Here is a 21,428-nt window from a genome sequence, read left to right as displayed (position 1 = left end):
CCAGGCACAGCCCACAGCCCGGGCACCACACCGGCCAGGCACAGCCCCCGTGTCCGTCCTTTCCCTCCAGCTCCAGCTGAAGCATCACTATCGCTCACGATCCTAAGATGGAAGGTTTCACACACACGGTAGTTACTACTCCTGGGATGAGTTTAAGCCTACTTAGGTGGTGGTACTGGATTGCTGTGCTCACCTATTCAAGCAAAACCCAAATGAACAAGTGTGTAATACTGTGCTGAAGCACTGGGGAGTGATTCCAAGACAATCCTGACCATCTCTTGCCTTACTACCCAAGGAGCAGTGAAGCCAGAACGCTCCATGGAGAGCAGTCAATGCTGAGTACCCTGGTATACAGCTCTGCACCATCAGCTATTTTCTGACAACACTAAGACACGGTGGTACTGACAGGTGGTGGTTTGGTTCTGGTTTTTGTTTTTTTTTCAGTGGATGAAGCAATACGAGGAAGAACTTCAACTAAAATAAAGGACTTTTTTTGTCTACCACTGCATCTAAGCATTTAACTTGCATAGTACACTCAAAAAGAAGCTTTCTTGAACAGCATTCTTGCATGTCTCCTAGGAACTTCAAACAGGAGATGGTTACAACAAGCATAAGCAACATCTAATAGTAGGTTCTCTCTTTTTCTTCCTAGTGTTTAGTTAACCACCATGCCACTGACTAGGGCTACATGTTTATAGTGCCAATTATTAGCCACTTTTATTTTGCTGCTGCTACATTTAAAAGACATTTTCATCAGCTGTTACTGACATAGGGAATACCTCAGTTTTTTAAAAATACTTTATCTGAACTCGACACTTGAAATTTGAATTTTAACCAAAAAAAAAAGAAAAATCTTTCTTGGACTTCTCTTTGTTATTGCTGCAAGTTATTTTCAGTTCCAGGTTTATAGTAGTACTTTTTTTTTTAATCATATAAAGCTGCCATAAAAGTTTTTTTGTGTGTTTTTTTTTGGTTTTTTTTTTTTTTTAAAGAGAAGCTTGATCTGAAATGTCTCTACTGCACTAGCTCTTTTCACTTGCTGAGGAGCTCTTGTGCAAACACATACTGCGTATTCATTTATAAAGGAATTCTAAATAGGGAATGTTATATAAAAAGCAGGAGAGAATGTTTCGTAAGACCCTCACTGTGTAAACGCCTATTTAATGATGTACAGTTTCCCCTGCTGCAGTTTTATATCCATGCTTTCTACTATTTGCAACAAAATACCATTAAGATAGTTATATATACACATATTCCCCCGTCCCCCTGCACTGTGCTTTTGGTTACTTTTCATAACAACTCCTGGAGACACGCTCCAGCCTCCCAGCAGATCAGAGTCGCTCAGAACTGGAAGGTGTAGTACCTTTGGAAAAGGTACAGTTTCTCCCTCCTGGATGAATCCCATAATGCAACTTAGAAAAAAAAGTGCTCAAGTAAGTGAGACTGCCTAAATGTTATGGAATACTATATGGAGACCAATTCCAAGATGACATTTAGGAATCTGAAGTTAGAGCAAATATACAGGAAGTTATATTCATTTCTCAACTATTTCTCTATTGCAGCATTCATGGAAGTTCTCTCCTATGATTTTCAAAGCTTCAGTTTATGGTGATGAGACGGGAGACAGCAAAGCTTTCAGCTTGGCCTTCCCAGCTCCTCCCCAAGACAGCCCTGCTCCAGACCTCAGCTCCTGGTTAAAACCACGCTCAGGACAAGTGCCCTGTGTTAATGCTCATTGTGCTCTGCCACACCTCACTAATCAGAGTTGCACACTACTACATAAATGGAATTGTTAAACAGACTTGAACAAAGCACTACAGATTCAACTAAGTTTGTCTTGGGTAATTTTCTGCTCCATATAAAAAACATATGGAAATCCCTAAGCTGCAGTAAGTGCTCACAAATAAGGTTTAAAGTACTTATTCTAACAACATAGTTATGTTCAAGGCATTAGAAATAAGGGGGCCATCCACTGACAGTGATTCATGCAAAATAAACCTAAACTTTATTAAAAAAAAAAAAAAGGGGGTACAAAATACAGAGAGTGCTTACTGTAAAAAATAAAGTTACTGAAGGCTCTAACCACCAATGGGGTATGAAGGTACACAAGCCTCCCACCAGGGCAGAGTACTGGGATGGCAGCACTAAATCAGCACTGATGCTGCCCCAAAGCAGCTGCCAAATCTGTACAGGAGCAGAACACCCCAAAACAAAGCGTAACTAGATACACAACTTCAAAAAATTTAATTCTGAATGGAAGTTTACCTAAGGGAACAATACAGCCTGATATACCTCGGTGTAAATGCTTAAAAGGGAACAACATTTTATAACCATTTACTGCATAATTTATTGCAGGCAGAATGTATCAAAAAAAGAAAAAAAAAAAAGAAAATTGCATCTTTCTGGAATTGTAAGTCAAGCAGGTTTAAGAAAAACCTCGATTTTAATGTGCAATATTCAAATTTAAAAATTTAAAATCTCTCCCATAACGATTTTGGTATACAAATGGGTTCCAAGGCTAGCCCTTTATGCCCACAGCATTTGCTTTGAGGTACTTTAAAAATTGAAGTTGCAAGAAAGAATATCACAAATGACTCACTGCAATGAAATGCTAATCTGCAGTTCAGTCTTATTTTACGTGCTTCCAAGTGCAATTTAAGAAGTAAAAAAAAAATACTAAGAAAACACGTAAAAATGCTGTAACCAACATGTGGTTCCTATTTCAATTACAAATACTTTCAGGAAAAAAAAAAAAAAAGAACTGCTTTTTGAAACCTCTGGCAGCCCTACTACAGAGTATCCATAGTCCATACTGCAAGTAGCTAATAAGGAAATTGCGTTAAAATGATTTGTTCCCCTTTAACATACTCATCAGGCACACAAGCTTTCCTCAGAGTAACATGCAGCTGAACTCTGTTTGCTGCAGAAAGCCCTCGCACTTCTTAAGTTTCCAGAAAGCAAGCTGGATCAGCTGCACATACATTTTCAACTGACTACAACATTCTTTAGGAAAAACAGCACGGATTTCCTCAACTGAGAACTAAAAGAAAGTGTTTTCTATCAATCTGTGTGGCAGTCTCACTTTGACACATCTTGCATCGTATGAAAGATAGTACTGGATAGAAATCTCCCCAGGACATGCAATTCTTTATGCAGGTGATATCACCTCCTACTATTCCTAAGAGCCAGTTTTGCCTCAAGGAAGTTTGCCTTATTTACTGGCACACACAGCATTACCTCTGTCATTTCATTCTGATCCTAAGAACATCTGTATAACACTGAATTCATATCATGAAAATGAAAAGGTATGAAGTAAACTAATTGTGTGCGGGATTTCTACAGCTTGTCTGACTCATTTTCCAGTCACTCCAATTTAGTAGCTGAATTCGAAAAGAACACATCACTTAAATAAAAATATGCCCCTTTTAAACTGGCAACTCCATCAACCTGAAAAAGGCTGAAGCACTTATCCAATGTATGTTATGGTATTCCAGAAAGAAACTCACTTTCATGATTCTACCTTTTCAGACCCCGCATACATTACAACAGTGCATTAGTGATACAAGTTGTAAAATACTTTTCGGTTCCTTTGGATTTGCATATGATGGTTTTTGCATCAGTCACTGCAGGTAGATTGAGCAAGCTTTGTTTTTGTGTTTTAACATGCATTCAACTAGATATGGATCAGAATAAATTTATACTCCCTTTTTATCGTTATAATTAGCTAAAAAATTGCAAGACAGTCCACAAAACAGGATTTGCTTTAAGACTAACTGCTGGAGTTCCAAGATGTAAGATATGCAGCACTGGAAAATCTTCAGTGATCAGGAATTAGTAGTGTTTAGCCAAGTGTTGAAAGCATTCAGAAGGAAAGTCCTGGTTGGAGGCATGAGGGCTTCAGCACCAACTTTTAAACCTCAATTTCTTGATTGCATATCTCCCATCTTCAAACCTACATTAAGAGGGGGAAAAGAGTGGGAAATACTCTCAATTAGGTGAAATACTCTTTGAGTGTGGCAGAACATTCTAACATTGCATGCACCACACTGATACACGACAAATGTTAAGTGCTACATAACGTTACCCCAGCACTTATCCTGTCAACTGACATGGAGAGGCTTCTGCATTAGAACTGACTACAGGTTTTGGCATGTCCATTCCAGCTTCCTGCCATCACTGACTTTTGTTTGGAGTAGAAGATGCAATATTAAAAAGGTATTTTGTGCTAAATTTAATTGCCATCAGTCATGAGTTTACTCCCAGCAAACTCTCACTTTTTACGCTCATGTGATACAATGTCCTTGGCTGAAATACTCTGTGAAACATTTCAGACGTGCAGACTTCTGTGCAGCATCACAGCAAAATGAGAAACGGCTGCTGCACTTCTAACTCAAAGGGAACAGTCACCTGTCATCACAGAACTCTGTACTTCTAACTGCTGAAATAAGAAATCCAGAGCAAGTTAAAACAAAGTTAACTTTTGTCATAAACTAAATGGACTAAAAGTGAAAATTTCAAGTTCAGTTGGTCTGACAAGTCATTAATTCAAATGAAGCTCCTTTCAACTTATGCTAAAAATAACCAAACAAACCAGAAACAGAAATATGTATCACAAAAACATTACGCTTTGTGTCATTTTGACACTGATTACACCCCCAAAGTCCATCCCACTTTACAGCAGATTTCAAAATTAAACTCCTTTTCTTGAAATCCATTATCTAAATTTTGGTTCACACTAAAAATGCTTTTTCCAGGCTGACTGCAAGAAGTATGCACTGATACTTACCTGAAACAGAACGAATATATGAAATTATCTCAAGATTGTTTATTTGTTTCAGCAGCTTGTGAGAAAGATTCACCCTCAGAGCAAGGCAAAACACTTGCCCTGCCTACATATTTAGCCAATCAAAAATAAGACTTCAGAGTCACACACATTGTTTCATTCAGGAATCACAGTACTGCTGAATTCAACAATTACTAATGATTCCAAAACACTGAATACATTTAATTCCAGATGTATTTTAAGAAGGCAAACTTGACACTCATTCTTTCATATTCAACAAGCAAGAACCATGAAAATGATTCATGATTTGTGAAGAAACAGACCACTGAAAAAGCATCATTAGTACAAAGTACAGAAGTACAAAGTACAAAGCTGCACTTTGCAAGGAACAGCTAGTAAACAAACAGTAATTTTTGTGTATTCCTACTCAATTAGAACACTGTGAAAGCATCCCAGACTGCTTACCTTCTGGAGACTCTCCCCCAAAGAACCTGTAATGCTGTCATTTGTAAGATTAAGTGGTTTCAATCTAAATCAGTAACTTACACTGACTGCCAGGATGATCACCACTGCGGGGGCACATAACTATAGGTTGGTGTTCCTGGAGCCCGATACGTGGGCATAGTAACTGGATGAGGGGCTACTGGAGTTGGGGAGTGAGTTGTCAACAAAGTACCTAGAATGAAGAGAACAGTTTTCAGTAAGCACAAATTCTAGTTGAGAGGAAAAAAAAAAAAAAAAAAGAAAAAAAAACTCAAACAAAAAGGGAAGGAGAGAAAAAAAAGATTTAATTTTAAAAATAATTACAGCTTGCTCATCTTCAAAATTACCTCATTTTGCACTCCAGCCCCAATCTTCCTTCGAACCTTTAAGCAAGGGGGTGATTTTAGCCCAATGGATGTTTAATCCAGTGCAACACAGATACCCATTACTCAAGAACAGCTCTAGCAAAAACCCTGCAACATAAGTATTATTCACTGCAAGATTCTCCCACAGCAGCCTTTACATGCTGTAAGAATATCTGATGGTAGAGACAACTTGACTGAAAAACCAGAATAAATTAGTTCTTGTTTGCATTACAGGTTTTTACAGATTAAGGGGCTTCAGAAACAAGCAGCCTGAGAGAGCAGGGTCAACAGCCTTCCTCTACAGCACTCTGCAGAACCATTAACAAACACCTGGGATCAGCTTGCCCACGAACAAAACTTTAATGTTAGCTCAGTTTGTGATACCTAACTCCTCTGCTTTTGAGGTTTCTCAAATTAAATTACAGATTTGACACAATAAAAACCAGAATCTTGAAAAAAACTCATGGTTCTTGTTTTTTGGATTACTAAATTGAGCATCCTTTGAGTGAATGTGGACATTTCTTCGTGAGTTAACCACCTACTGAGTAACAAAGCATGACACCTCCTCAGTAAACACTCACAGATGAGACTGGATTACTGGTGAAACAACATTTTCTCCAAACACTACCTCCAACAAACTGTTCCAATAGGAAGCAGACATCCTTAACCATTGCCCATGGCACAGAGGACCAGCAGGTAGTGCAAACACATGAAGTGTTGTACCTGAACAGACAAGGAAGGTCTGTGACACTAGATTTTCCTCAGCCTTAAGAGGCTGCTGCTTTCAACTGGCAGTGAGATATGCACTGGGGAGAGGAAGTCAGACTCTTAACACTGGTAAGATGAGAAGCAAAGGATGCAAGAGTAAGTGAAATTCCATACAGATATGAAGAAAAACTACCACCCCATAACACTGACATCTGAAAAGAGGATGCAATACCTCCATCCTTGGAGGTGATCAAAGCATCACTGAACTAGCTGGACTCGCTCTGAAGACACACTGAGTTACCCAGTTTCAGGACTGTGCCAAGCACACCTGAGGCACCACGTCTGTGTAACGCAGCCGTGTTCCACCTCGAGCTGAAAGCAGAGCCCCACCAAGAAACACCGAGGGTGGCGAGTGCACAGACCTGCTGACATTGCCATGGTCGTCCCAGCCACCATGCCCATGGTGACCCCGTTCCCTCGGGGCGGGGGGATCGGAGCAGGATACATGGTTGCTGGCATTCCATTGGGCTGCACGACTGTGGTGTGGTGAATTACGTGGGGTGGTGCTGCATATAAAGGCTGTGTGTAGTAAGTGCCTTGCTGTTGGAGAAAAAACAGTACACACTCAGTAATTACAGTGTATCTGTTGGGGAAGATAAGTGGTATCTTCTTTCATGAAAGTATCATAAAATAAAAGTATTGGTCTAAAGACACAACGCATTTACACAGCAGAAGCCAAAACATTCTTTTTAACTACTTCAACTGTGTTTCACTTGCAAAAATTTTTAACATTTTATCCATTTTTAAGGCGTTTAGGATAACATTCAAGATAGGGACCTTTGTAGAACTCCGCTGCTGACTGTACTTTCCACAGTAAGGAGTGATTTGTCATTCATTCCCTTCATTTTGTCTCCTTTCATATATTAATCCATGACAGAACTTTTCTCAATCTTTCACAACTTTTTATTCAGCTGCTCTTAGTTAAAGAACCAAAGATTTTTGACAAATCCAAATACACTAGGCAGACTGGATAAAACTTGTTACGCGGTTATTAATTCCCTTCAACTACTGCTCACATGCCAGGCAGGTTTCCACCATGCAAAGAGGGCCAACTTTCCCCCAAAATATCATGTTTACTGAAGTGTCTTAATCCTATCTTTTCTTATAGTTTTCAACAGCTTGCTTAGCATGAGACTTGGTAACTCCCTGAATTACCACAGAACTTGTTAAAAAAAAAGAATGCAACTTTATGACAATTTTTGATGAAATGAAATCAGGATACTGGTAGTTAGAACATCCAGCACACATTTTGAAAACTACTTAATCTAGTGTCTCTTCAAGGACAGACCACATTATCAGTAAGTGCAAGAGAGAATATAAAACTGCATGCACACTCTGTAAATCACTGTGTTAATTAAGAGTTCTTACTGCAGGCAGCTGAAGATTCTCTCCATGCACAAAGAAATGAATGTGATGAAAGGTTATGAGTTCACACAGGTGTTACAGGGAACACAAAGCACCACCCAAAGTGACATGTTTTTGGATCTGCCTGTGTACCTGTGCATATGGATTCTGCTGTGGGTAGGCACTTCTGACTGGGTACACAGCAGTCTGGTAGGGATTCGGTGACGAGGAATACGGTGGCACTGCTCCACTGGTGGGTGAACAGGAGACTTTGTACGGGGTACCTGGTGTATAACCTGAAACAAAGGCAAATCTGCATCAAAACCATGGGAAACACAGGGCAGTGCACGGCTTCCTGAAGTTAGGGCAACAATTCTTTTATTTCCCAATGCCATAATCTTCATGTGAGGACTCAGTAAGCTGGTCTCAATATGCAAGTTTAATCATTCACCTAATACTGGTAACAGTAACTGGAAATAGCCTTTGACTGCCTCAACTAAGCATGAAAAGTTAACTGTGTATTTGCACGACTTTACTTTTCAAATCTATGACTAGAGAGCAAAAAGTGCATTTTGGTAGTAACGTTATTAAATATTTGGATTGGGCACATTAGGCAGCATCCTTATACAGGAGGACTTGGCACATATTAGTGTCACTCAACTCTCAACACCCCCCAAATCGTCCTGGCAAAACACAGTAACAGTTGACTAACCTGCAGTCACCTCCTGTAGGAGATGATACAGCATAAGAACAAGAATGTTGAAAGCCCAAATCATCCAAAGAGCTCAAGATGGATTGTCAGAGAACAGACACACACAATCTGCAACCTCTATTTCACCCTACATTTGTTTGTATTTGTTTTCTGGCATTTTCTGAACTGGCTAAAATAAATACGAAAGGCCACACTAGTCTGGGTTACTGTGAAAACATCTTGGGTCTCATGCAGATCCACCACACCAGAAAACACAACATCCACAGGCACTACTCCCATTCAGTTGGAACTGTACAAACTACTACCAAGGATGAACAGACACTCAGTAATTATAGAAAAAAAAAAAAGAGACTATTGGAGTAGAGATTAGGTTGACTTGAAAAACTGTCTAGAATGTGCTGACTTCAACACAGAGAACAGATCTGAAGTCACACAGCAGAGAGAATGCTGGCATTTGTGCTGTCAAAAATCAGTCTGTGCAGACAGCATGATGACAGATGACCTCCATTCTTTTTGCAGAAGTCTGAGTTTCTTTGCAATTTCATTCCACCCTTCAAACTCAAAGCTGTTTAGCTAATGAAGAAATAGGTTTACATTTTAATAGAACTTATCACCTTTAAAGAAAGCTACACCACAGCACTCTCTCTGTTGTTTTTAGAGATCTTAAGTATTCCACAAATAGAGCATGCTGAGGAAGTAACTTCCACTAGCATGGGGAACTATTTGTGGTGGAAACCACAGCTACAAAATGCTGAACATGAAGCATCATTACTGAACTACAACTATGTCCTCAGTGAAGCCCACTCTCATTCTAAAAACCCACAGGCAATTTATTTTTCATTCTTGCAAAGTGGTAATTCTGCACAAGAGGCATTTATTTTTTCTCTCTTACATGGGGCAAAGACCTTAACATGATTATTCAAAACTAATTTAAGACAGTTACCTGTAAAAAAGTCCCTTTTCTGTACAGCAGTGGCACGTTCAAATACTGCTGCATAATATGATTTAAAAAACCTTTGATTCTACAAACAAGCAGTTACATCAGAAAGGTTAAAAAAGGCATAAAAAAAATCCCAGCTGCTAGGAGAAAGTACTTCAAGTTATCTTCCTGAATTAGAGGGTCTGTAGATTTTGAACTTTAGTTCACAGTTTAAAGAGTAGCCAAAAATTAAAGCTATTCTTAGTTCTGAAATAAAAGCTTATTTTCCATTCAACAGCAATAAAGACTCTAATAGTACCAGGTTTTTTAAAAATTAAGGACATTCAAAGATGGTATCCAACTTCTATACATCTTAGAACTTTTTTGCTTTTGTGTGAAAAAGCAGTATTTTCTGACTTGGAATATATCTCATGCTATATAGCAAAGATTAATCAGTGCAAACTAATATTACAGCATGATTAAGTCTAACATTGAAGTCAAAAATCTGTCCCAGAAACCATAAATTTCTATTACAACATAACTAACAGAGAGCTAAAAAACAATCAACTGGGGAAAAACATTAGTCTCATGATTTGGTAAATTCATTCCATGCAGCTTATGTTCATCTTCCTGTGGCAGCATTTGCAAACTGCAACATGCATTAAGTGTGGAAGCACCTTTCAGTTATGTGATCCTGGGATCAAACCCCACAGCTGCTCCTCAGCACAGCTGCAGGGTACATGCAGTGGAGCACAGGAGGCAGACACATCACTAAGGTCACCCTACCTGTGCCACTGGATAGCCTGTTTGCAATAATAAAAGCCCACAGAGGGCTCTGGTGCCCAAGCCAAGAGTTAGACCCTGATGGGAACTGCTCTCCTTGAACATCACTCTCAGAAGAGCTCTGAAGCAGTCCAGTGCAAATGCGCCCCCAGACATGACACTAGCACAGTGGCCACATTTACCCAAGGGACAGATCTTTAAATTTGTTTTTAATTACTAGAACACTGATCCATTTCCTTACCATAAAGACAAGACAAATGAGTGAGTCTGCACTCACTGTGCCAAACTGAACAGTGACACAGGTTGTACTAACGGGAATACTGCACAGTTCCAAGGAAAGCTACACACTTTTAACAGGTTCTGCAGGCAAACATTTCATAAGACCTACTCTGTCTTGTCTCAGTAATTGCTGCCACACCCTCAAGAGTCTCCTGGTAGTTAATGAAATGCATCCTTTACAAACACTGGACTTCAACACCAAGCAGACTTCCACAACATGAGTTCCCCGATTTCCAGCAGTATACTTTCCTATCCCCATGACACAAGGGCACTCAGGGACAAATCTGGTTATGTGCCATGTATATCTGGAAAACTGGCATAATACATGGAAGTGAAAGAGTTCCTGAGGATGGCCTAGATTTACATTAACAAAGCAATGTAAGGAATTCCTTCATGTACAAAATAAGCCCAGGGAGGACGCTGTTGTATCAGACCCATGCTCCTGGTTTACGTGGAAATGAAATGCTGCCATTACTGTTCTGTTTCATGGATTAGCACATCAAAATCATGTTCTATTAGTGAAAGCAGGACTACACAAAAATAACTCTGGAGTGCTTTGTTTCCTGTGACTGTTCTTCCATCTCCCTTTTCCCAAGCCTCTCAGGGTACCCTTCTCTTAACCAACACACATGCAGGTGCAGTTACCTAAAGCCTCTCCTGTGTCCACTGTGGACAAAACACTTTTACCCAGCAACCAGGCTTTCCAGACCATCTGTTTGTGCAAGACAATTTTAAGGGCAGAAAGACACCAGCATGCTGAACTTGGAAAGATATGATTTAAGGAAAGGATGAAAAAGAGTAATTTTGAGGACAACAAACAGAAGAAAAAACAAGAATCTGGAAATGACCAGTAAGATGCAAAACAAGCAGAATCACAAAGGAAGCAGTGAAGGGAAATGCAATGTAAGCCTCAAGCATCATCCTGAAATACAGAAACAACAGCTAAAACTTCAGCTGTTCTCTTCTCAGAAGGTGCAAGCACTATGACTTAAGATAAGATTATGTTAATTTTAATTTATCAGATGATTCCTTATGAGTCATATTCAAACGTAAACTTATCCCACAGTACAAGTGTTACTGTGAGCTCCTGCAGCTTTTCCTCATTCTTTCAACAACTTTCAAACATACCTACCACACATACCTGTTTGGAAGGTAGGATTTGCTCCAGGATACATGTTAGGGGAATAGGCAGGAGCAGCTGCTGCATAGCCCATTGGGAAGCCAGCTGGAAGAAAGTACAAGTCAAAGTTACCTTCTTGACTGACTGCACAGTCTACCCAGATTTTAACTGAGGTAAGCAAACAGCCAGCCTTCAATCCCACCTCCTCAACTAAAACACTGGGCTCCCCTTCTCCCAGGCCACCTGGAAGTGAATGCTAGGTGAGAACAGAACTTGTGACACCTCAGCTTTCTCCCTTACATCCCTGTTTCAGTAACTCTCTGTTGGTCAAGGAGCTCTTAAGTTAGCTGGAAAACAAAGTTTTGTGTGATTATCCTACATTCCTTCCCCCCCAGCATGAGTTTTAAGATTTGATGTACAGACAGCATTTATCTGGAGGGACTTTTTCACAGAAATAAATCCCTCCAAGTCAGAGTGACTCTGACTCTCCAGACCAGCGATATCTCAAGCAGAAAGTACAAAGCAGCAGTATCCAAACTGCTTGTTAAATTTGACAGGGATTTGTTATTACACTTGGTATCTGACAAGCTCCCCTATTTCAGACACACCCTGACAGTTACCAGTACAGAGGGACTCACAGAGGCACTGGCAAAATGACAGTGAAGCACTTCTACACCAGAGTAAAACAACCAGGGCTGAACTAACGTGACAGACTGGCCTCCAACACAAGGCAAAGAACAGCATTAGCAAAAGCCAGTTACTTGAAAGATATGAAACTTGCTTAGATTTAGTAAGTGAAATTTCTGAATTAATCATAGCTATTAATTTTTCCATGAACTTATTTACATATTCCAAATTGTATAAAACCCAGTAATGACTGTATTTAGAAAGATGGAGTTACCACCATATTCTGTTATCAAAGTAAAAAGATTTCAACTTCTCCAGATAAAAGGCAATTACCATTTGCATCTCCACTGTCAGACTTAAAGCTGCTAGTTTTAAAGCACTATTTCAATTTTAAGGGCTTCTATTTCATTATAAATCCCACAGTCCTCAGCAATTACTCTCAACAATAAGAATTCCTCAGCTCAGGACTATATATGCTAACCTAGTTTTGTAAGCACTCTGTAAACATATCAAGTGGCATACACTTGGCACTGCTACTGGGTGGTCAGCATGGATAAGACTAAGAAAAGCATTAGGCTTAAAAATCAAAGTTAAAAATAACATATCCAAGTAGTAACAACAACTTTTCAGGGTGTAAATAGCTCTTCAGTTTTCAAACTCATGAGTTGCCGGTGAAAAGCTTTTGTACAGGTTTGCACCTTACTCAAAACAACTACAGATCTGCAACATGATGTACACTGTACACACTTCCAGTCCCCCTTCCTGCCTTCACAGCTTCAGCTCTGAGCTGCTCAGGGAACAGTCATTTGTGAAAAATGGAACTACAACAAGCACCGGCTTTAACTTCTACACAGAACTTCCATCTGCATGAGAACATTTGAATATTGATTTTTTGCTGGTGGAAGCCTATCCAACAACCTAAAATAGGTCTAGTATAATATAAACTGTTATTAAATATGCAACAGCTTTAGAAACACATTGCCTTTCAATAATGCATTCCACCTACTGCTGTGTTCCTTACTTTCTATTACCATGCAACCCATGCAAATGCAATGATGCTGAGTGGAGAAACTGCAGCTTTTAAATCAGGAGAGGCAAAAAAGGGGGACTTACTCATGCAACAGCTTTAAAAAAACCACTAAAATGCAAGTCTACTTTTCCATTTAGAGAATGTGCTTTGTGTTTATCCCAAAATCTTAAAAGCCTGAACCAGGCAGCTCAGTGAACTAATGGTGTAACACATCACTGACTGAGCTGAATTTAAGGGTCACAGTTGTATGAACTCATGAACTGACTCCTGCAAGGGAGAATTTGGAGTAACCAGCTTGTAGCATGATATTAAAGGCACTTCTGTAACAATTCTACTTCAATTCCACATATATCAGTTATGCAAACTAACAAATATAAAGCACTTACATAATTCAATACATAGTCTAGTATGTGCAACAGTAAAATAAAAGATTAGAAGTGGTAATGTTGTTTAAACTGCTGTTTAATGTTGTTTAAACTTTATGAATCTACAATAGTATATCTTCCAAAGTAAATTAAGGTATGACTTAGTTTAGTATAAACAAGAGCTTGAATGCAATGTATAAATGGTTATAAGTACAAATGAAACCCTGGTTAATATAAATCTGCATTTAGAAAATGAATAGAGCTAAAAATACAACTTCATATTTAAATAATTCATGATAATCTTTACCTAAAGCAAAAGAAAGTCCTGAAAAAGCAATCTATTATAAATATAGAAATAACTCTTGCATCAATTATATTAATTAGTAAACCTCTGCTGCTTGCCTTATTGTAAAATTACTGCAGCCCTCATAACTCAGTTACAGGGAGTAAAACCATCCTGCAGGACTTATGGCTACACAGCATCAGCTTTACAATTTATTACTGCACCACTCCAGTCACTCAACAGACTTAAAAACATTGCAACACACTTTGTGTTTTCCCCTTACAAATACTGTAGAAATCAAGAAATGTATGCTAGTTTGAGGAATCTGAAAAGCAAAAAATAAAATTAAAATGTTTTTAAGACAGTCAGCAATAAGGAGAATTCATTTATGCACCAGTATTTAGAAGGAGGATCACAGAAAAGTAGAACAGGGAAATATGACCACTAGAGCATTACCTAAGCTGAAAAACAAATTTAAGAACAGTAAATACCAGTAGGAAAATATAGTACAGCTACCAAGAATATAAACAGTAACAGCAGAGAGTGATTTCTACCTCCCAACACAGACACCAAATAAATCACAAAAATCCTTTGCTGTAAAAGCTGCAAAAGTTTAACTTTTTACGGAATATAAAATCTGAGCTGAAAGACCCTCTGGTCTCTCCCAGAATGGAAATTCCCTTATCTCACAGATACCAGAAATAAAGACAGACAGCATCAAGACACGCTGCTTGAAATGTCTCCCAGAGGCACACAGGCTTCTCTCTGGCCTTCCTGGAAAGCTCTGTCCAAATGTAATTTTGCCTCCTCCAACTTTTAGACTATGGAGATATCAGAAGTGAAACCTGCTTGCACACACATTAGGAGATGAGGGGAAATAAACCCTGGTGAGAAACCTGAGGTCAATGAGAAACAGATAAAGCAAGAAATACATTTGTGTTACAAAACCATTTTTGGTCATTTTCTTGGTCCCATCCTTTATGCTATGCTTTGGACAGTCATAAAACAGGAGCATGAACAAGAATTAGAGGATAGAAAGGTTAACAGTGCCTGTCAAGCAGCAGCAGAAATAGACTGACTCCTCTTCTTGCAGGGTGCAATTATTAGAGCTCCTAAAATAAGCTGCTTTGGAAGAGATACTGAAGTTAGAAATATAACAGAAGAAATAACATCACTCTTGAAATGTCACTTTTTAAATTTAAAGGCAACCCCACCCCAATCCCCAAACAGATTTACATGAAGGCATTCTTTAATGACTATTTCTCTTGAAAGCAAAGAGCTGTAGAATTTGTTAGAAAACAGAGTTACTTACCTGGATAACCAATTCCTTTGGCATTTGCATAGGGAACCCCAGAAGATCCAGGGCTATACACAGGATTCATGATTTCAGTAACTGAAACAGGAAACAAAGAAAAAGAAAACCAGTATTTACTTAAGTATAGGAAAAACTTGAAATCTCAGCAACTACTGTGGAACTAGAAATTAGGAAAGTGTACTGGAAGAAAAAGCAACTGAGGAAAAAGCGGCAATTCCACTACTCATCAACACTAAAACCGTAGCCACAAGCAGGAGAGAATCACTGCAGAAATAAAATTTCAAAGCATCCCAACCCTCAATCAGCCAGAGAATGTCTCAGGAATGAAACATTCCCTGTTGTGGAGCACGCTTTCAAAACATTTCCATCACCCAGAGTTCCCCCTGGTGCACAGATCCACAGCCCACTGCAGGGGTTCACTTGTGTTGGACATCTCCCCTCATTCCACCTATAAAGTCACTCTTCATCCACCTACCATCCATCAATCCTGGCCTCTTCCCCTTTTGTTTATGAAGCCTCCTGCCAAGGGAAGGAGACACTTATGGTCTACTCCTACTGGCATTTCAAGCCTGGGATTCCAGTCCTTTACCAGCACTAAATTATCAACCATCAACAGCCCAAGGAAGTGGCAAAAGACTCTGTACATTTAGACAGCCAGCCCACATTTATTTATTTGTTTACTTGCTGCCAAGTTCTTCAGAGCCCATGAGAAGCTGGCAGTTGTGTCCAGTCCTTTCTGAATGATGCATTCATGCACCAGAAAGGCACCTACAGCCAACATCACCCACGGGAACAAAACCAACCCCCCAGTTTTAAAAAGAACCTTGTACACAAACACCACAGAAAGTAAAATGGCATTGAAGATGCTTCTCAAGTGGCTCATACAGGACTACTGTTTGCAACTACTTTTCTGGTATTTTAGAAGAAAATCCACGTATTTAAACCTTAGTATCTCCAATCATCTGATTTTCTGTATATATCTAAAGATTAAGCACATCTCAAGGGAGGTTTAGGTTGGATAGCAGGAAAAGGTTCTTCCTCCAGAGGGTGGCTGGACACTGGAACAGGCTCCCCAGGGAGTGCTCAAGGCACACAGCCCGACAGCACTGGAGTTTGGACAATGCTCCCAGCACAGGGTGAGACTCTTGGGGGTATCCTGTGCAGGGCCAGGAGCTGGACTTTGATGATCCTCGTGGTCCCTTCCAACTCAGCATTTTCTGTGATTCTCCCTGCAAGCACCCAGTGTTCACTACAAAGAGCCTCCAGCATCAAGACAGAAAGGCACCCTATGAACCCAAACTTTCTTATTAACCGTTAATAGCTGATACTTGAGTCACTCACTCTTCTACATCTCAAGCTGTCTTACTTAAAATGTGTTAAACTGCTTAACACTCTGTTGGTTTAACAGAATTTTGTAAAAGAAAATTAGGAAACATGAAAGTCTAATTCCACATGTGTTACCTTAGTTACAGAACATGTTAAGGCAGGAATTCAAGTGGAATTTATCAATATAGCTGCACTGATAAATCTATGGTAAGTGACTCTATAAAGCATAAATAGTGTGCTTTTTAAAGAAACCCTAAAACCAACCCTGTGCCAAGAGTTTCAGCAGCACCTAGTACACAACAGAAGAGCCATTTGTGCAAAATTAAGAAATCAAAGTAAGTGCTATCAGTAAGTTTATCATCAGGTTTCACAAAACACTCAAAGTCGATATAAGAGCATTACAAGATTTTACCAGTTTTTGGCTTTCCCCCCACTTTGCATTAATACTAACTTACACAGAACTGCCTTTTTCCCTGCAGATTCATACTTCATTACATACCAAGATAACAGAATCCACTGAGTTAAAACCCAAACAACCTGGCATTTACATCGCTTAGTATGAATAAAGTTCCCCAGAGCAGCATGTTTCAATCACCTGACCCACATCAGAAATTTCCATTTGACACAAATCTCTTTGGAAATGTCCTACAGCAAACTACACTTCAAGTCTAAAGTGCCATTTCTCACTGAAGCCCATGGAGTTTTAGCAGCATTAGCTGTGCTGTGCCATAATCAACAGGCTGCTCTGTCCTCCCATACTTTCTCCAGTGCACCCCCTCTCTAGATAAAGGACTCTCATTTACTTGAGAGTCTTCTTCAGTCCACTTCAGTCTGTTCCCATTATTTCTCCCTGCATTTTCCTCTCATTTGATGATGTCACATTTTGTGTTTGAACCTAAAGGTTCAAGCTTCACTACGGTTTCAGCATTTCCCAGTTGTGGGGCAAAAGTCTTAATTAAGGAGGTGGATAAACCCTCCCACACAAATGAAACAGCCCTGTGCCACACTGCTGTATCCCCACAGATATGCTGCTCCTCCTTGTATTCTCTACAGGAATCAGGAGCAAAGAAGACCCTGTAACCCTCTCAAACCACCCTGAATGGCAATGAGAAGAAAAAGGACTGTCAGCTGGGAAGTCAGAAAGGGGTTTCTGTGACTATTTAGGTAAAATACATTAAAAAACCCCAACTATTACAAGTATTAGTAGTCAATGACTGCAGAAGAACACAAGGACATTCACTATGGGGAATGACTTAAAGAGAAGTCACACAAAGCTGAAGAGGTATAGAAAATGAATAGAAAAGGTGAGACAAGACTTGATCTCCAAGTACAGATTAAGAGAGAGGAATTCCATTTAAATAAGGGGAAAAAACCTATGGCACTTGCAGCCTCAAGCTGCCTCTTCTGGAAACAATGTCTGCTTCCACTTCAAATGTATCCACACTTCCAACCCCACATGTGTACAAACACACATTAATTCAACTTGGGTTGGACAGACCTTTTGGAAAGGTATTTCTTTTCACCCACTGCTGTCACCACTGACAGACAAGTCAGGAGCCACCAGCCTACACCAAGTGCTCACAGTCTTTGTAACTCAGACAAAACATCAGATCGTTCCTCATCAAAACCAGTTATTTTCGGGTCTTCTCTGAAGGACCCAACATGTGTAACTGTAATTATACGGCATTACCCGGTGGTTGCAATCATCCCACTCTTACCGTAATTTCTCTTGGAAGGGCATCTGTTACATTGAAATGTGGAACCTCGCAGTCCACTTCCCTGGAACGCTCCAAGTCCACATCAAACACTTGGGAAACCGGTACAAAGCAAACCCAAAGAATCAGGCCTTTCAACTGCTTTGCTGGCAGTCCCTCCAAAGCATTCTCATGTTAATGGATATGCAAATAAGTGTCTACTGTGCATCATCTGTATATAAATTGCACAAAATAAACTGTGAACGAGTTACTCTCTCAGCTGAAATGAAGGCAATCACACTTATTAAAACGCTCCCATTAAAGAACACCCAAGGATGTTTGGGAAGTGCAAATGCTTCACCTTTCACTCCTGCCAGAGCCAGGCAATTAAACTCAGTTCTGATCAGGTCTGTTAAATCTCATCTTGGTACAGATACCAGGACAATCATCCTCCTCTTAAATCCACGTTTTGGGAAGCTGAGCACAAAGGCCAACTGCTGCTAATGCTGAAGCTTTAGCACTCCCACTTGGATCTCCTCTGCACACGGCTTTTCCTGCTACATTTGGAACACACACATTTCTGGGAAATTCTGCTTTTACAAACCGTGTCAGAGAGATTTGCATGCAAACCTCCACAGATCACTGCAAATCCTGCAGGACAAACTGCACGTTCCTGGGTAACAGATGTATTTTCTTACCACTGATTTTCAAAGTTGTGCAGGAACACAGAGAACAAGACCCACTGAATGTCGCTTGGTGCTCATTTTATGACAATTCCATCACAAAAGCTGGAGAAGAATCTCCAAGTACCTCGCCTAAAGCACACTACTGTGTCCATTAACGCTTTCCTTCTTGGAACTTAAGCAGACTCACACTAAACCATTGCAGTGTTTAACATCTATCCACCCTGGAACACTTCTGGAATGCCACTTGCTATGAAACTGTACTAACAGCCCAGTTTCCACTTACAAAGTTGATTACCATCTTAGTAACATTCTATCCATTTGACTTCCAGTCAAAGCTTAATAGAACTAAAATTTATAAGTGCCTGATAGTTTGTAATGTAAAAGAAGTAATTTCCACTGCTAAGTAGCAAAGAAAACAGTTCATGACACTTCAGCTCTTCAAATAACTGACAAAGATTAAAGTCTCAGTTACTTTCTGTTAAAACTTCGGCCACCAAAACGGGCTGTTTGATGCAAATCCGAGGCCAAATAACAGGCACTTCTGTCACAATTAGTTTAAAAAAGGGGAATTGTAGCAGGAGGCATGTAAGGCTTCCCAAAGACCAAGACAAGGCACCCCAGGCTGCACTGACACTTGCAGGCAGCTGAATGTCTTCCATGCATCCAAGACCTCAAAAAGGTCACTGAATTTTACCAGGAAGCAGGTAATCCCATGTTCAGCCCAGGGCACGGGTTCATGGTAGTCCCTGGCTGCAGCCAGTCGGAATCAATGCCTACACAGAACTGCCATGCAGCTGGCAAGCAACCCCACCCCCTGTGCTGGGACCCCTCACTAAGCTGGTTGGCAGGAGTGTGGGGTCTGCTGGAGTTTTTTTGGATACAGGATTGCTATGTTTGCCATCTACCAGCGTGAGAGAACCACGACACATCACCAAATGTCCAAGACAGCACTGGCTCCAACGCAAGGAAGGGAGCAGGACTGGACAGTAACAGCACAGACTGAGGGTGCAGAACCACAGCCTGGAAAAGGACAATTCACAACTGCCCGAAGTTCACACATAAAGTAAAATACAGAGCTGCAAACATCATTCCCAGGCAAGTCTCACTCCCCTGCTCGGGTTACAAGATGTTACAAGCATAAGACAGCTGCAGTCACCTTCTAAGCTTTGTGTGCATGCCTTGTTCTTTCTAAGACTAAAAAGGAGCAGTTTAGACTTTCCAATCCTGTCTAAGGGACACAATCCTCACCTGTAAACCTGCCCTACCCGGGGTTTGTTACGGGTGGTTTTGTGTGTAAAGTACACACATATTAACACAACACTACCTGGGCCCAACATCAGTAAGGACAGACACAACGTGATTATATGTCAAAGACTCAACAGTTCCATATGCCATTCACAAAAAGAAAACATATATAAAAAATTTAAGAGTAAGACCCTGCTTGTGATTGCTGCATTGCTCTACTCTTCAAAAAAACCCAGAACATTACCAAAACCTTTTTTTTTTTAAAAAAAAAAATCTTCTACCTACGGAAAACATTAAACAAAATGCTTTGCATTTCTCAAAGCCTACAACTTCTGTGGTTGCTATGGCACAAGGGATAGGAATTATCATCTCCAATCCTCCCATCTCCTGTAAAACTTTGAGTCCGTGGATATTCTCATCTCAGACAAGTCCCCAAATCATCAACTCCTCACTGTAAGAACCTTAAAAGCCCACCTATTGCCAAATTTCCTTTTCAGTTTATTCCATATTCCTTTTTGAAATAACATGAAACCGTCACAAGTTCACAACTAAGAGAGAACTTCGAAAAGCCTCTTAACTCCCCCTCCTTTTTAACCTTAAAGTTGAAGTGTGTAATTACCACCCCAAACAGACAGGCTGGAAAGTGTGTGTTGTACGAGCGCGGAGGTTTTATGACACTGACAATTACACATCTTACAGTAAAATCACACCGGAGCAGACAGAGAGTCTGGTCGCATTAGGTAACGCACACACCGCGATCAACATTTAAGAGCAAACGAAGTCCAGCTCTTCTCCCGATCAGAGCTCTGTGCTCCCCTCACCAAACCCGCACTTTTACCTTTCTCAGAGCACCGATTCCACCGTTCGCGCGGTGTTTACTTGGCTCCAAGCGATCTAGAAAAGCACTGCAGGCCCGGTTTGTACCTCTGTCCGTTCTGGCTCACAGCTCCCCGCAGACACGCAGGGCACAGCCCCCGAGCCGCTGCCCGCTCAGGGGCACAGAGGTGTCGGGCAAGTCGCGCTCCCGGCCCCGCACACACCGACGGCATCGACCGCGAGCCCGGCCGGCCGTGCCCTCATGACGCCACCGCAGTTCCACCGAGCCACCGCCGGGCGCCGTGCGCTGACACCGATCACCGACCCGCGGCACCGCCGCGCTCCGGGCACCACCGAGCGCCGCGGGCCCTGCCCGGGGCCGCCTGGCACCTGTTACGGCCGGGCCGCGCCGCGGGGGCCCCGCCGGGCCGAGCGCTGCGGGGCGGGCCCGCCGCCAGCGCTGGGCCGGGCTGAGGGAGCGGGGC

At 40.8% G+C, this 21,428-nt stretch overlaps 1 protein-coding gene across 4 annotated transcripts in view; it reads right to left on the bottom strand.

Annotated features, from left to right (window-relative positions):
• Positions 1-428: 428 nt before the first annotated feature.
• The window catches only part of FAM168B (family with sequence similarity 168 member B), a 24,543-nt gene continuing 3,543 nt past the window's right edge, over positions 429-21,428 (bottom strand). The window contains exons 1-7 of one of the 4 annotated variants that reach the window (XM_027661951.1): positions 20,966-21,128; positions 15,174-15,254; positions 11,578-11,661; positions 7,897-8,039; positions 6,762-6,939; positions 5,330-5,459; positions 429-3,952 (exon numbers count right to left, since the gene is read on the bottom strand). In XM_027661951.1, coding sequence (XP_027517752.1) covers positions 5,347-5,459; positions 6,762-6,939; positions 7,897-8,039; positions 11,578-11,661; positions 15,174-15,243 — 588 coding nt within the window. In that variant the 5' untranslated portion in view covers positions 15,244-15,254; positions 20,966-21,128 and the 3' untranslated portion in view covers positions 429-3,952; positions 5,330-5,346. Of the gene's footprint in view, positions 3,953-5,329; positions 5,460-6,761; positions 6,940-7,896; positions 8,040-11,577; positions 11,662-15,173; positions 15,256-15,547; positions 15,567-20,965; positions 21,129-21,428 lie in introns of those variants that run through there. The other 3 variants (XM_027661953.1, XM_027661952.1, XM_027661950.1) reach the window with 3 other exon arrangements.

Source organism: Corapipo altera, unplaced genomic scaffold, assembly GCF_003945725.1.
Source record: "Corapipo altera isolate COAL_440 unplaced genomic scaffold, ASM394572v1 175, whole genome shotgun sequence".
NCBI classification, from domain to species: Eukaryota; Metazoa; Chordata; class Aves; order Passeriformes; family Pipridae; genus Corapipo; species Corapipo altera.
The sequence above is the reverse complement of the archived record's forward strand: the minus strand, read 5'-3'. Positions and strand labels throughout refer to the sequence as shown.